At 46.1% G+C, this 14,883-nt stretch overlaps 1 protein-coding gene and 1 non-coding gene across 6 annotated transcripts in view; both read right to left on the reverse strand.

Moving 5' to 3' along the window:
* Nucleotides 1-2,593: 2,593 nt before the first annotated feature.
* PABPC4 (poly(A) binding protein cytoplasmic 4) overlaps nt 2,594-14,883 on the reverse strand; it is a 16,394-nt gene continuing 4,104 nt past the window's right edge. The window contains exons 2-16 of one of the 5 annotated variants that reach the window (XM_025388384.1): nt 14,162-14,355; nt 12,982-13,097; nt 11,618-11,757; nt 11,350-11,444; nt 10,559-10,696; nt 9,502-9,597; nt 6,878-7,150; nt 6,457-6,544; nt 6,192-6,311; nt 5,613-5,699; nt 5,391-5,518; nt 4,095-4,188; nt 3,845-3,975; nt 3,500-3,559; nt 2,594-2,909 (exon numbers count right to left, since the gene is read on the reverse strand). In XM_025388384.1, the coding sequence (XP_025244169.1) occupies nt 2,892-2,909; nt 3,500-3,559; nt 3,845-3,975; nt 4,095-4,188; nt 5,391-5,518; nt 5,613-5,699; nt 6,192-6,311; nt 6,457-6,544; nt 6,878-7,150; nt 9,502-9,597; nt 10,559-10,696; nt 11,350-11,444; nt 11,618-11,757; nt 12,982-13,097; nt 14,162-14,355 (1,778 nt within the window). In that variant the 3' untranslated portion in view covers nt 2,594-2,891. Of the gene's footprint in view, nt 2,910-3,456; nt 3,560-3,844; nt 3,976-4,094; nt 4,189-5,390; nt 5,519-5,612; nt 5,700-6,191; nt 6,312-6,456; nt 6,545-6,877; nt 7,151-9,501; nt 9,598-10,558; nt 10,697-11,349; nt 11,445-11,617; nt 11,758-12,981; nt 13,098-14,161; nt 14,828-14,883 lie in introns of those variants that run through there. The other 4 variants (XM_025388395.1, XM_025388374.1, XM_025388411.1 and 1 more) reach the window with 4 other exon arrangements.
* Nucleotides 9,122-9,256, reverse strand: LOC112616163. Its single transcript, XR_003117581.1, has one exon. It is a non-coding gene; the product is annotated as a small nucleolar RNA SNORA55 (small nucleolar RNA).

Below are 14,883 nucleotides of genomic sequence, written 5' to 3' on the forward strand. Positions count from 1 at the left end.
AGGCAGAGCTTGCAGTGAGTCGAGATCGCACCACTGCACTCCAGCCTGGGTGACAGAACAAGACTCTTGTCTCAAAAATAAAAAAAAAATTTTTTTTGTCTAACACTATCCTCCTGATTCTTACTATACACTGTTTTTTTGTCGTTGTTTTGTTTCTTTTTTGAGACAGAGTCTCGCTCTGGAGTGCAGTGGCGCCATCTTGGCTCACTGCAAGCTTTGCTCCCAGGTTCACACCATTCTCCTGCCTCAGCCTCCCGAGTAGCTGGGACTACAGGCGCCCACCATCACACCCGGCTAATTTTTTGTATTTTTAGTAGAGATAGGGCTTCACCGTGTTAGCCAGGATGGTCTCGATCTCCTGACCTCGTGATCCACCTGCCTCGGCCTCCCAAAGTGCTGGGATTACAGGCGTGAGCCACTGCACCCGCCCTTTTTACTATACACTTTTTATATTAAATGATGAGAAATCAAAGCCCCCAAATGGTTCCAATTTAAAGTCTACCCTCAAATCCAACAGATTAATTTTTGTAAATTTCAACCCACAGCCACACCATCATCCTAGCCCTGCTGTCCTCAGAACCTTCCTTTTCCATCTCCAAGATCACCACCATGCTGACCTAAAGAGACATCCCCCTGAAATGCATTATATACCAGCCATACATAGAATGCCCATGACATAAAATTTTTTACTAAGTTATTTTCCTGGCATCAGGAATCTGACTTAAGAGGGATTTTTCAGTGTCAACTGTTTCATAATACAGCAGAATCAGAATATCTGTGATGTTTCCAAAAGGAATAAAAGCAGCACGAAGAAATGTCCTCCACCCCCTCTGCAGACACCAAGAGCATTCTGAATCAATGTCTCCACACGTCTGGTGCAGTTGCTCCAACACCTTGTCAACATGAGCACAGGGAGGACAGAAAGGGAGGGGTCCCAATACTCTTCTGGGTATAACAAAACCACTTGTGAGGTACACTCCTCTCCCTCTTCTGACCTACATTTTGCCCCGGTTTATGGCGACAATTTCCTGAACGGGATCGCCGCCTTTTTGTCTCCTCCATTATCCCAAGAAAATACAAATACGACTACATTACTCTTCTGGTTGGTATTCTTCAAAAGCAATCCAATGGCCAAGGGAGAAAAATCCGCATTTCTTAGTATGGTATAGACTAAGTATGGCCAGACTCTGGGTTTTGGCTCTCGCTGCTTGTCTCCATTCAGGCAACAGCCTGGCTCCCAACTTGGCTGCTTGGTTAACTTTGCATCTTTCAAACTCATCTCTGGACTCAGAGCATCCCGAAAGTTTACCCTCACCTCTCCGGATGGGGTGGTCATTCCCGTCTGGTTTCAACATCACCGTCCATCACACAATCGCATCACAGCATTCACCAACCCGTGCAGTGAGGCTGTTTTCGTAATTTCCCAGCTATTCTGGGGCCTCTTTCCTCTAATGGGCCAGAGCTGTGGAGTTTGTGGAACGAATGGGTGCCACAGTTTGGAATAAGGGCTGAGGTCACGGTAGCAGATCGCAACCACCACTCTAGGTGCAGGGTCAGGAGGAGTAGGGAAAAGGGATCTGGGCTGCGCTACCCGGCACCACTCACAAATCGACAGCGTGAAGCAGCACAGACCTGGCCCGGGATGCGTAGGGCCATGGATCTGCACCCTGCCCTACTCTGTCCACTCTGCCCACCCCCAGCTCAATCTTTGCACTGCCCACGAGGACCCTGCCTCGCTCCACACCAGCATACCCTTTGAGGACCGTCTCGGCGGCCGCCATCTTGCTTCCAGTGCTTCCGCCGGAAGCCCGTACTGTGCCCCGCCCCATCCGGCACCAGATTAAGGAAAGAAGGGACCGTCAGGAAACAAGGACATCTCCTTTAGATCTGTTAAGGTGACACCAGATCTTAAGGAGCCTGCCGAGAGGGATGAGCATTCTAAGGACTGCCTGGATGGGGCACTAAGCAAGCATCAAGCAAGCTCCAGGAGGGAAAGCAAGCAAGGCTGGAGCCGCAGGGAAAGCAGGCTGCAAAGGGATGTGATCTTGGCCTTTAGGATGTCACTACTGTCACTTTGAGCATCAAAGAAACCACAAGCACTGAGGACTTCAGCACCATTTGCTGTAGTCACAGACCTCCCAAACATTTTCCCCCTGCTAGGGGAACCTTGGTTGCAGAATCTGGGCAACTGGATCTGCTGACTCAAATGCAGCATAAACTGACTGCAGGAGATAAGGGACAGGACAAACCCCACCCAACAGAGTTCAGGAATGGAAAGACGGGGCTCAGCTAACCAGCTGGTATCTGCAGATCTCACCAACCCCACTCTGCTCCAAATTTTCCTGGGCCCGACCCACGGTCTGCTCTGACCACATCAGATCTCTGTTCCCTGTAAATTAAGTGGGGCTAATACAACAATCATAACAGAACGCTGTGGGACAGGATCATATTTAACAGTTCTGTATATCTTGCTAACCTTTGTCAGCTTCAAGTCAAGAAAGAATAAACTATCATTGGAACCAATTCACATCCTAAAGTTACTTCCAGTGAAAACTGGAATTCATAGAGTAAAACTGTGGTCAGAGACAGAGGCAGTTTTATGGAGTTTTTTTTCTTTATTGAGAAACGTAAGACTTGGGTACATCAAATAAAACCAGTTTCTGGGGGAAAAATCAAAACCCACAATAGAAAAAAAAAAAAAAAAAGTTAACACTGTCTGGGCCACAGCAGAACCCAGAGAACATATTCGTATAATTGAAAATTTCTAGGTGTTTCATAATTGACCTTTTGATACAAAATGACCTATTAAATTTGCAATTTGTAATCGTTGGTGTTGAGGTCCATAGGACAAGCTAGAAGTCTTCAAACCTTGAGCTGAATTCCGTAAGGGGTTATTTGGCTTTTGAATCCTGTAAAGAAAAGCACCAACACAAATAAATGCATAATCAAATAATTTAGATTCATTAACATCTAGTGGATAAAGGAAGGTATTCTAGAAGAGAAATTTCTCAACCTCAGCACTATTGACACTTCGGGCATTCTGTTGGTTCTGTCCTCCTGTGTACTGTACGATGTTTAACAGCATCTCTGGTCTTTACCACTAGACGACAAGGCTCCTGAGGCCCTTGACAAGAGGGTCATGACTATGCCAAGTCAACCCTCCCAACACACCAGCTCACCAGCTCTGGTTCTTACCACGTGCTTTCTCCTTAGCTCATTTTACTCTCTTCTTTCCCTATCTGGAGACACCTACCACCATCAACCAGTATTAGTTAACTTTTATTCACTCAAGCCCCTGCAGACAAAGTCCACAGTCCTTATAAGAAGTCACCTGCAACATACTCCATGTAACTACTTATTGTATTCCCAGAGCTAAGCAGTGAGCATATATACAACCTCAGGTCAAACCACGAAGACAATGCTCATAGGAACAAAAATGAAAAGAGCCACACATACGGTTTTTCCTTGTCTAAGAGGTAGCAGCAGCAACAGCGCCCACCTTCTGGGCAGCTTCTTTCTTGGCATGATGAGCCTGTAGAACTGCTACAGCTTCATCTACCTGCAAGAAATCTTCAGGTGGTCAGTGAATCTAGGAGAGCTACTCCACCCCTCCCTAGTGCCCAGACTTAGTAGTGGACCAAAGCCAACCGTACAGATGATCCCTAGGCTTCTGGTGCTAACTACTTTCCCAAATACCCACAGCAGCCTCCAGTCACAGTCAAGGCATGACGAGAAGGGTCCTGGGGGCAGCAGACCCCACTCTCTGCTGCACCTGGGTGTCCAAGTTTGCCCCCAATCTTCCCAAGCTGAGAGCTGAAGCTGCAGGGTCTGCGACGCAGCTCACCTTGGAGCGGAGAGACTCGGGGGACTCTAACATGTGCAGCAGCTCAGAGTTGTCGATCTCCAGCAGCATTCCCGTGATCTTCCCAGCCAAGTTTGAATGCATTGTTTGGATGAGTGGGAACAAGCGTTCTCCTATGGGGAGGGTAGTTAATAAAAAACCAAATCAAATCCCAGTAAACAATGGACACTGGTGTCCTAGTTGGCACCAGGCTCTGGGCCTCTCTTCTTCTGCAAGGAAGTGGGTCACTCACCCAGCATCTGCTTCTGTTCCTGGGGGGGTGCTGCAGCCAGCATGGAGGCAGTCAGTGGCTCCTGCCCCTGCACATGGACCGCAGGCTGGGGTGCCTGGGAACCAGGAAAGGCAGTGGGTTAGCACCGAGGAAAGGACAGCACTTGATGGTGGTTGAGCGCCTGTTCAGTATCTGAACATCTGACTATGTGAAAGAGGAGAGGAGGTGGTGGGCCTTGCTCTAAAGGAACTAATTTCAGTCCTTGAAGGATTGAGGGATGTGGTGAGGAACAGAGGAGTATGGACATAAACACAACCAATTACAATGAAAATGGAATGCTATCAGAAAGCGAAGTGAAAGGTAAATAATAAAACAAACTTATAGCGCTAGGCAAGCATTTTCTGACATTTCCTTAATGCACCCACAGTTACTCAAGAATGAAAAGCCTTGTTATAAATAAGGGTAAAGTGAACACTTGTATACAAGCTTTTCCTGAAAATTACTCTTTTCCTTTAGGGTAAATCTCAGTGCAGACTGGATCAAAGGGTGTAAATATCAACACATTTATAATTACATTCCACATCACCGTAACTGTACCAAATGTTCTTGTATCAAATGCTAAAAACTGTCAACATGCAATGTCAATGCTAGTCAAAGCCTTGCAAAGAAAAGGTATTTTACATAGCATCAAGTTCTAAGAAATCCCCAACTCAGAGAGTATGAGACAGGACAGTTAAAGAGTAATCTACTAAGCAGCTTATGGGCCTGAAGGCTTAGGGTGATACCTCCATGGCAAATTGCTATTAAGCTCTGAAACAAACTAGTTGCATCTAGAGCACAGGTCTAGAGACTGCAAGTTACCGCTTAGAAAATCTAAGCTCTAGGTTCAACCCCTTCCCCTCCTACACACACTTTACATCTTTGAAGCTGAACATCCGATCTGTAAGTTGAAGTTATTTCCTGCCTTAATGTACCAATCATCTTGCAGAGCAGCCAAGGATCCAATAGGTCACTGGATGTGGAAGTGACCTGGAGGCTCAAAGAGCTGAGTGAGCACATTATTCCGTACAAAGAGAGCAGGAAGCACTGGCTGCCCCCTGTGAGGCATTTCTGAGTGAACTGGCATCAGGCAGAGCACTTTTAAGCCCCTTCTCTCCCACTAGTGAGCCCCTAAAGGGCAGGGACAATGAATCAGAACATAGCGTCATAACACAGAGCAGGCATTTAATACCTGGTGAAGGAATCAAAGCAAAGCTTCTTTTACATCAAGTGGAAATGGGGGAAATCCTTTTAAGCATTCTGTCTGGTGGACCTCACCTGCAGAGGCTGTATGGCAGGATGAGGGCTGCGGACACTGGAGGCGTATTTGTAGGGGGCAACAGCACGGGGAGCAGCAGCGGCAACAGCAGCGCGTGGCGCTAAGTTCTGCACAGCTGTGGGAACGCCTTAGGGAAAGAACAAATACAATTAAAGCCCATCAGTCTGGGCAAAGACCCGTCAAATCCCATCTTTCCCCCTTCTGTGTGCATCCAATACCACCTCCAGACTGGCAGCTGTCAGTCAGCCCTTGCTGGGCGGCACCAGCCCCACCAAAGTCCATAGCCAAGCGGTCCGGGCACTCAGACCCTACAACAGACCAGCAAATGCACATCAGTGTTGGCAGCAGATGTCCAACTGGCCACGTCCCACGGAAGGAGAAATTTCAAAGCACTTTTACGCAACACACTGCACAGGGGGCCACTACTACTTTCGAGGATGAGCCAAAGGATAACATACAACTCTTTCCACATCTTGGAATACAGGACATATTCTGTACGAGCTGTTTCCTCGTATTCCTCACCCCACCCAAAAGAACAGGCTGCCTCTGTAGTCATCCAGCTAGCAAACTTCTACAACTAACTTTTTCACATGGGTCACCGATGAGCAAAGAATGTTAAAAGCAACTGACACACCTAGAACTCATATTTCTCTACTCTTGAAGTGGCCACCTAAGCACACAGCTAAGATTACAGAACCAGGACTCAATAAGAGCCCAACAAACTGACCAACCCAGGGCAGAGCCTAGTCATCCTGACTCCCTCCTCCCCGGGCCACACTTCTAAAGGCCAGTTTGCTCACCGACTCTCTGAGTGGTAGTAGGGAGGCCACGAGAGGCCGGAGCATTACCAGTTGGAGCCAGATGGCGAAGAGTTGGACGAGGCCCAGACTGGCGTATAGCACTTGGCATTCCTTGGAAGCCTGGTGAAGAGAAAAAATTGCACATCACTGAGAAGTGATGTGGACCAGAACCTAGGCTATACCTCAAAGCAGGGAAGCAGAAAAGGCAGGGGAGACCAGGATAGGTGTATCCTAGGCCGTCAAATCACTGTTCCCCACCACCTACCTTGAGGTCTCCCACCTTGCTGCCAGCGTGGATTAGGCCTCATCTGCGCTAACTGGTTAGGTGTATAATATGGAGGCCTTCCCTGAGCCTGTAAGACAGAAGAATACCCAAACCCCCTCTTAAGGACTGAACCACCCTAGAGAAGTATCTCATCTCATCTCACTAACCAGGACCTAAGCTAATTATTTAAATGTTCTTTCTATTCAAAAGCTGAGGGGTCAGCTAATGGGGACTGTTTTACTCTACCACTGCCACTGTGGGTGTGTGTGTATGTGACCATGGGTAAGTCCTTCATTTTTACTTGAAGGTTCCATACTCTGACATTCTAGAACTCTAATAACGAAAGATCCCTCTCCCCAACCACTGCAGAATACTGCCAGCAGGCAGGTTCCCAAGAGCTGTGACCAAACAGCATACCCACCTGTGGGACTGCTGGCACGAAGTAGCCACCCGCCGCAGGCTGGAACTGATTTAAGATGGCATTGGCAGGAAGTGCTCTCATTCCAGCCACTCGTTGCATATACTGGTTGGTCAGGTGAGCCTTTCTCTCTTCCTTCCTCTGGGCCAGGGCAACATATAGTGGCTTGGAGCCCACGATGCGTCCATTCATCTCAGTGACTGCTTTGGTTGCCTCTTCAGGAGATGAGAAGCAGACGAAGCCAAACCCTTTGCTTCTTCCATCCTCCAGCATTACCTACAAAATGAGACCAGCTACTTAAAAAATAAGGTGTCCTTGGCTGGGTGTGGTGGCTCGTACCTGTAATCCCAGCACTTTGGAAGGCCGAGGTGGGAGGGCTGCTTGAGCTCAGGAGGTTGAGACCAGCTTGAGCAATGTAGTGAGACCTCATCTCAAAAAAACAAAGGTCCAGGTGTAGTGGCTCATGCCTGTAATCCCAGCACTTTGGGAGGCCGAGGTGGGTGGATCACGAAGTCAGGAGTTCAAGACCAGCCTGAACAACATGGTGAAACCCTGTCTCTACTAAAAATACAAAAATTAGCCGGGCATGGTGGCACACACCTGTAATCCCAGCTACTCAGGAGGCTGAGGCAGGAGAACTGCTTGAACCCGGGAGGCAGAGGTTGCAATGAGCTGAGATCACGCCACTGCACTCCAGTCTGGGCGACAGAGCGAGACTCCATCTCAGAAACAAAACAAAACAAAAAACCCAACCAACCAACCAACCAAACAAACCAAAACAAACCCACAAATAGGAAAAAAAAGATGTCCCTGGGTGGGAAGGGAACTATTCAGAAGAACCAGAAAGCCTGGGTTATGCTGCAGTCACTGAGCCTAGGTCAGGGGTTCAAAACTGGCATAGGATTTACCCCAGACCAACTAAGTCACAACCTCTAAGGCATTTTCTTTAAGTCCCCAGGTGATGCTAAAGTTCCGAAACACTATGATATGGCTAATGGTAAAACCAGGAACTCAAAGATGTTTCCTGATACCTGGTGGATAGCTACCCCTGGGTAACCACAAAACATCTCGAGGGTAGTGTTGAGCAATTTATTTTCCAATCTCATCTGCTCCAAGACCTCGGTGGACAAAACTCTTAACAAGTTCTTAGCAACATCAGGATAACACTTTAGGAATACCACATGTGGACAGGAGTCATAAAATGTTCAGGTAATCAATGACTACCACCATTAATTCAACGAGATGGCCAGCTTAGAAATAGGTGCCTAGATCCTAGTCTTACTTGCCCTCCTGAGGCTCAATTTCCATGAAATACCCCAAACAGCTGCAAAACCACACATCTACTGGTTCAGGCAGTCTTCTTCCACATTAAGTTCATCATTCACAAATTGCATTTTTCCTTATTTGAAAAGGTTATTCACTGTCTTCTCTGGTGTGACTGTCATTGTTTTATGTCTTAGTTAATGGCCCAGAGAGCCTCCTGAAGTGGAGAATAGGGACGTAAAGATGTGCATCACTCCATAACTCTCTACCAATTAGGTAGGCCAGTATGTATGTGAAAAAAAATGCCACACCATCATCTTGAAAATGGTGACAATTCAAGGTATGGCTCTTTTGCTCTCTTAACAAAGTGCAACTTGACTATTAGGCAGATAAGCAAGGAGAGAAGATCATTCCTTACACTGATGGGGTCCAATCAAGGGGGTCATAGCAAAAAGGAAAGGGTAAGAACTGGGCAAACCCACACTTGGCCTCTGGCCAACTCCCTACTACAACTAATAACATTGCTTTCCACATTCCCAGGTTGGGAGCAAATTCCCCTAAGAGCCAGGGCAGGGCCACTATGCCTTTAGAACAGCCCACATGGCTTCCCTTCTCATCAACTAAAGGATTTTGTGGCATCTGGTACACCTCTGTTTAGCAAGACCGGAGTCTGCATCAGGCCATAACCCAAAATGTTCAGATGCCACCAGCTTCCATCCTGCTCCCAAAGCGCTAAGGACAAACAGTACACCATCCCCATGTAGTCAGCAATCTCTTGTTCAAGGACTAAAATTCCTTATCTTTAAAATGAGGTTCCTACTTATCCTGCTAACTTAGTTGATGTGATTATCAAAGAAAATCAAGCAAATGATGCACACTACGAAACAAGGAAAAACCTTCCGCTCCCCTTTCCTCTCTAAGACCAGGGTAGAAGTTCCCAAGCCCACTCCCAAAATCTTTAAAATACCTTCATTCTCAAGGAGAAAATGTGGCAGAGCTGTAGAGACAGGTCCCAAGACAAATGGAAAATAACCTGTCTGGATTTCCTCTGCTCATTCTGTAGCACCATCTGTCCCCACACCGGCACGAGGCAGCAAGGAATGGGAAAGATTCAGGTGCTCTGGGTTGGCTGGGAGGGGCTGGGCCAAATTCCTCTCCAGACTCCAGTGCTTGGGAAACAGTGTAATGTTAACCTAATGAAATGCCATTCTCCAAAATGTATCCGGAAGTTTTGCTGGAAAAACGTAGTAGCTACTTTCAGAAATGAACATAATTTAAATGCTATTCCTTCAATGGAACAAATGCCAATAAACCTATAATGGATTACTACTGCTTTCAATCTCCAAATCTCAGTATTATAATACCTTAGCACTGGTAATTGATCCAAAAGGAGAAAATTCTTTCCTTAATTTCTCATCATCAATAGTGTCATCCAAGTTCTTAATGTAGAGATTCACTCCCTGAAGGAAAAAGATCACTGTTAATTGCATTTCTATACCACAAATATTCCCTTAGAAAGTGGTTCCCAAAGGGTAGCTCCCAGACCAGGAGCACCAGCATCTTTGGCAACTTGTTAGAAATGGAATTCTCAGCTGGGCACAGTGGCTCATGCCTATAATCCCAGCACTTTGGGGAGGCCAAGGTGGGTCAATCACGGAGTCAGGAGATCGAAACCATCCTTGCTAAAAGGCTGAAACCCTGTTCTCTACAAAAAATACAAAAAATTAGCCAGATGTGGTGGCGGGCGCCTGTAGTCCCAGCTACTCGGGAGGCTGAGGCAGGAGAATGGAGCGAACTTGGGAGGCGGAGCTTGCAGGGAGCCGAGATCGCACCACTGCACTCCAGCCTGGGCAACAGAGCGAGACTCCATCTCAAGAGAAGGAAAAAAAAAGAAAAAAGAAATTATCAGGCCAGACCCCAAACCCAGTGAACCAGAAAAACTCTAGGGCTGGAGCCCAGCTATCTGTTTTAACAAGCTCTGCTGGTGATTCTGATGCAAGCTCAAAGTTGTGAAACTACTGCCCTGAAACTGACAAGGATCATCAGTGCAGTCACCTTTTGTCACCTCTCCCCACAGCTGCTGTGGTGACCACTCACCCCCTACCCCAGCAGGGGTCTTCTTGAAGCCATGCCAAACAAAGGAGGCTCATTTAAGTAAAAGGAATCTACATGGCTAGCAACAGGCTGAGGCTTCCAGAATAGAGAGCTTCTTGATGAATAAACTCATTTCTCTTGTTTCTGGTTCTAAAATAATCACTGTCATATATGTAGTAGGTAAATATCCTTTTAAACCTAATCTTCTTGGGGGAAATGGGAAGAACAGACTCCAAATCCCCAAAAAGAAAGCCTGCCAAACATAAGGGTGTTCTGCAAATATTTCACAGCAAATCCCACTGCTAGGCTGGGCCAAGACCACCTTACCTGATATCGACTAATTCTCTCCTGTTTCAGCTGCTCAAATTTCCGTTTTAACTCTGCCTGCCGTTCTACTTTCTTTTGTGCACGGCCTACAAATATTATTTTACCACTTATTTCTTTTCCATTCATCTCTTCCACAGCCTAGAGAGGAAAAATGTCTTTAAAATAAAGTTGCAGTGATGGGGTCTTATTCCAGAGGTCTAAGTCCCAACAAGTATTCTTTCTACTATAGGACTAAAAACTAAATTCATTCCACCTCTGAAGTCTGTCACACAAATCCAAACTTCCTCATCTGTAAAATGAGGTTAATATTTAAATAGGTTATTGATCCAGATAATATAGAAATAGCACAGGTGTATAAACACAAGTGTGCTGACATGATCCCAGGGCGATATCATCTTCTGGCTGCCAGTAAATTCTGCAGGTGTTTTTGTGGGTATTTAAGTGATATATGTTGAGGGTCTGGCACAATGCTTTGCCCACAAGTAGCTGCTGTGCTGTTATGAAATCAGCACTCACTGGGCTTTAGTTCTCTCACCTTTGCAGGGGAACAAACATCTGTCCTATTCTTTCAACAACTGACAGCTGAGGTGACAGGTATGTGCCAAGTGCTTTGTGAACACCTACATGATGTTAACATGTGGAACCCAGGAAGATGATCCCAGAGTATAGTAATGGTACATCTACTACTAGATACTCAGACCATCCCAGCTCTAGCTAGGTGCTAGCAAGACTCTGCCCATACTCTGGGGCCACCTCTTACAAGTTTTTCCCAACCTTTGTGGTACACTCACCTTATTGGCATCCTCGTGTTTTTCGTAACTCACAAAGCCAAAGCCTTTGGATTTCCCACTGGGATCTCTCATCACCTTGACACTTAGGGTCTTACCTATTACCAAAGGACAGAACTATTAGTAACACCATCTCAAGCACAGCTCAAGGAGAGAAGGCTTCCCTCTGGAAACTCACTTGAAGCAACCCTCTGGAGCAGTGCCCTCATCTCTTAAGAAAGAAGAGATGGGTCTGGTGGACTGTGAAAGGGCACAAGGACCCTCAACTTACCAAACTGACTGAATAGCTCTTTCAGACTCTCATCATCCACCTCTTCCCCAAAGTTTTTGATATAAACATTGGTGAATTCCTTGGCTTTGGCTCCCAGCTCAGCTTCCCGCTCTTTGCGAGACTTGAATCTGCCCACAAATCTAAAAAGAAACCATGAAAAAAGTAATCACCCAGAGGAATAAAACATGATGTCCAGGGACCCAAAGGAATACAAGTTAAAGGCTGACAGGAGAAGTTAAAACATGAGATCCCCATCCACCACCGAGGAGGCTCAGAGATACCCAAGTCCCCAGCAGAAAGAGAAAAAGGCAGGACTATCCTGTAAGGACCAGCCCCAGGGCTCCTGGCTTAGACCAGGGCTACTCCTACCACATCACACTGCCTTCATGAAGAAACCTGATGGCCATGTTTTTAAAACGTTCATTTCTGTGCAACTATGTAAATGCATAGAAAAGGTCTGGAAGGATACAAACCAAACTGTTAACAGTGGTTAATCCTAGGTATGAGATTGCTGGAGCGAAGGGGCACCCTTTTCTTTAAATTTATTTTGGTACTCTTATACTTAGAAGAAAATTTATCCATACACTGACATTTTTATATTTCTTTTTAGTGATATCTGTAGATCAATCAACCACTGGACACACAGACATTATAAACATAACCCATCCTCTGGTATGTTGAATGACACAAAGGACAAAAAATATTTTGGCTTGTAATAGCCAAGACTTATTGTCCCTTCTTCTCCCCACATGGCTTTGCTAAGTTCCCCCTCTGCATTCTACAGTAACAACCACACCAAAGCAACAGGTCTGTTACGAAGTTTTTCTGCAAAGGGATGGGATTTTTCATTGTCACCAAGTATTACTGTGGAGCCAGCCTTGCATTAGGTCACTGAATCATAAGTCAGAAAATGGAGAACCGCGGGGACAATTTGGCATCAACCACTAGCGAGGGACCCATGGACAGACCTGAGTCACAGGAAAGCCAAGGTCACACTGCTAGTATACAGCTCCTGGTCAGTCCAGGGCCCTCTCCACTCTGCCGCTGGCCAAGACCCCGACTCAGAGTGAGCTTAGAGCTGCCTTCCAGCCAGCCCCAGTTGTTGATGCTCACAAAACCCACAGACAGATGCCTTTAAGGGAGAGGCGGCAGGCAGGCCATGGCTTGGGCAGGAAGCCCACCTTGGCGAGTCAAAAGGGCTGCCACGGCTCAGGCAGGGAGACTCACCAGCCCTGGAGTGGAGAGGTAGGAGCAGGCCACACTTGGGCCGAGAACCAGTAGCCGCCTTGTGTGTGCCAGTTAATACCGAGGTGGGGCCACGGCTGGCTCATGCGATGGTTGTTGCTCCGGACTGGGACACTCACACTTTGCGGTCATTGAGGAGCATGCCATTCATCTTCTCGATGGCCTTGTCGGCAGCCTCTTGGGTCTCGAAGTGGACAAATGCATAACCCTTAGAGCCGTTCTCATCACACACCACCTGTCAAAGACAAGGTGGACCACTTTAGCACCACTGGCCAGCTCCTGAGACATGAGAACCTCAGGGTATCTTGTGCCTGAGAAGGCTTTGGCCCATCCATGGCCAAAGGTGGCCAAGTACACCAGTACAATTTTTCTCACACCTAGCACAGCACCAGGTACCTAGTAAGTGTTCCATTTACAAAGGTAGCCACTACTAGGCTTCTTCTATTCCAAATGTTTTCTTTTTATAAAAAACAAAACAAAACAAAAAAACAAAGAAAACACTTAAAATTGGGTGCTGTGGCTCATGCCTGTAATTCCAATGCTTTGGGAGGTCAAAGCAGAAGGATCATTGGAGCCAGGAGCTGGAGGCCAGCCTATGCAATGGAGAGAGACCCTGTCTCTACAAAAAATAAAAAGATTAACTGAATGTGGTAGCACATGCCTGTAGTCCCAGCTACTTGGGAGGCTGAGGTGGGAGGATGGCTTCTGCCCAGGAGATCGAAGCTACAATGAGCTATTACGACACCACTGCACTCCACCCTGGGTGACAGACAGAGCAAGACCCTGTCCCTTTAAAACACAACAACAACACATTTTAAGAGATCTGGGTGCAAACCACAGTGCTGCAGAAGACAAAACATTTTCCAAGGCCACAACAGATTTTCAGTGCAGTATGGCGTTAAACACCTACACCACCACTGTTTAAGTTTTAAAGTGTTCAGCATAAAACAGATACATAGAAGGAACAGAGTGAATTTATGCTTCTAACGTGATTAAGTTTCCTGAAGACTAGAGACACTTCTCTGGTCCTCTCCTTTCCCCCATCCCAAAAGAAAAACCTGGGGCTTTCCAAAGCTAAAGAACAGGAAAGATATTTCAGGCTGAGGAAAGAACAAGGGTATGAAAACGTGTGCTGGTTACGCTGGGTGTGGCCCTGAGACTACCCATGGGAACTTTTAGAATTCCATGTCAAGCATTTTGAAAATTCCTGTATCCTGATGCCAAGGTAGTTTTCCATTTGGTATTTATCTTGTTTTTGAGAATCAATTATTCTGCTAAAATCATTTAATCAATGTTTACCTTGCAGGATAGAATGTTTCCAAAAGCAGAAAAAGTATCATAAAGTGCCTTGTTATCTATAGATTTGTCCAGGTTCTTGATGAAGACATTTCCCACACCAGATTTTCTCAAAGAGGGATCCCTCTGAGACCACATGATGCGGATTGGCTTTCCCTTAATCACATCAAAGTTCATGGTGTCCAAAGCCCGCTCAGCTGTAAGAGAGAAACACATTTCAATAAGGAGAGAAAACGTCAGTTCCCACAGGCCAACATCCTAAGAACAGATTACTCCAGGACTTTTCAAGGTAATCACTCTTGATAAAAGGCAACTCTATTAAAATAAAAGGGCATCAGATTCCTCCAGCCTGCACTGTTAGTAAGGGTAGAATAAGTTCCAGCTAATGACTCTACTTCATGACAGAAGTCTAAACGCCCTTCTGGGTCTGTGCCCTTGTTGGATAAAGGGGCCATAAGTAAAGATAATCTAAATGGCCTTAATGACACCAAGATCCAATGATAATACCTCACATTTGACTAAGCTTTACCATTTGGAAGACTTTGCAGACTGCCACCCACCATGACTCAGGTGGGACAGCTGAAATTATACATTTTACAAAATGAACAAACTTATGTTTAGGGTGACTAAGCTGTGCAGCTAGCTAGTCATTAGGAAACTAATACTAGATTATCTGATTTATTTTTCTTTTTTTTTTTTTTTTTTTTTTTTTTTTTTTTTTTGGG

The sequence above is a fragment of the Theropithecus gelada genome, chromosome 1 (assembly GCF_003255815.1).
Source record: "Theropithecus gelada isolate Dixy chromosome 1, Tgel_1.0, whole genome shotgun sequence".
NCBI lineage: Eukaryota > Metazoa > Chordata > Mammalia > Primates > Cercopithecidae > Theropithecus > Theropithecus gelada.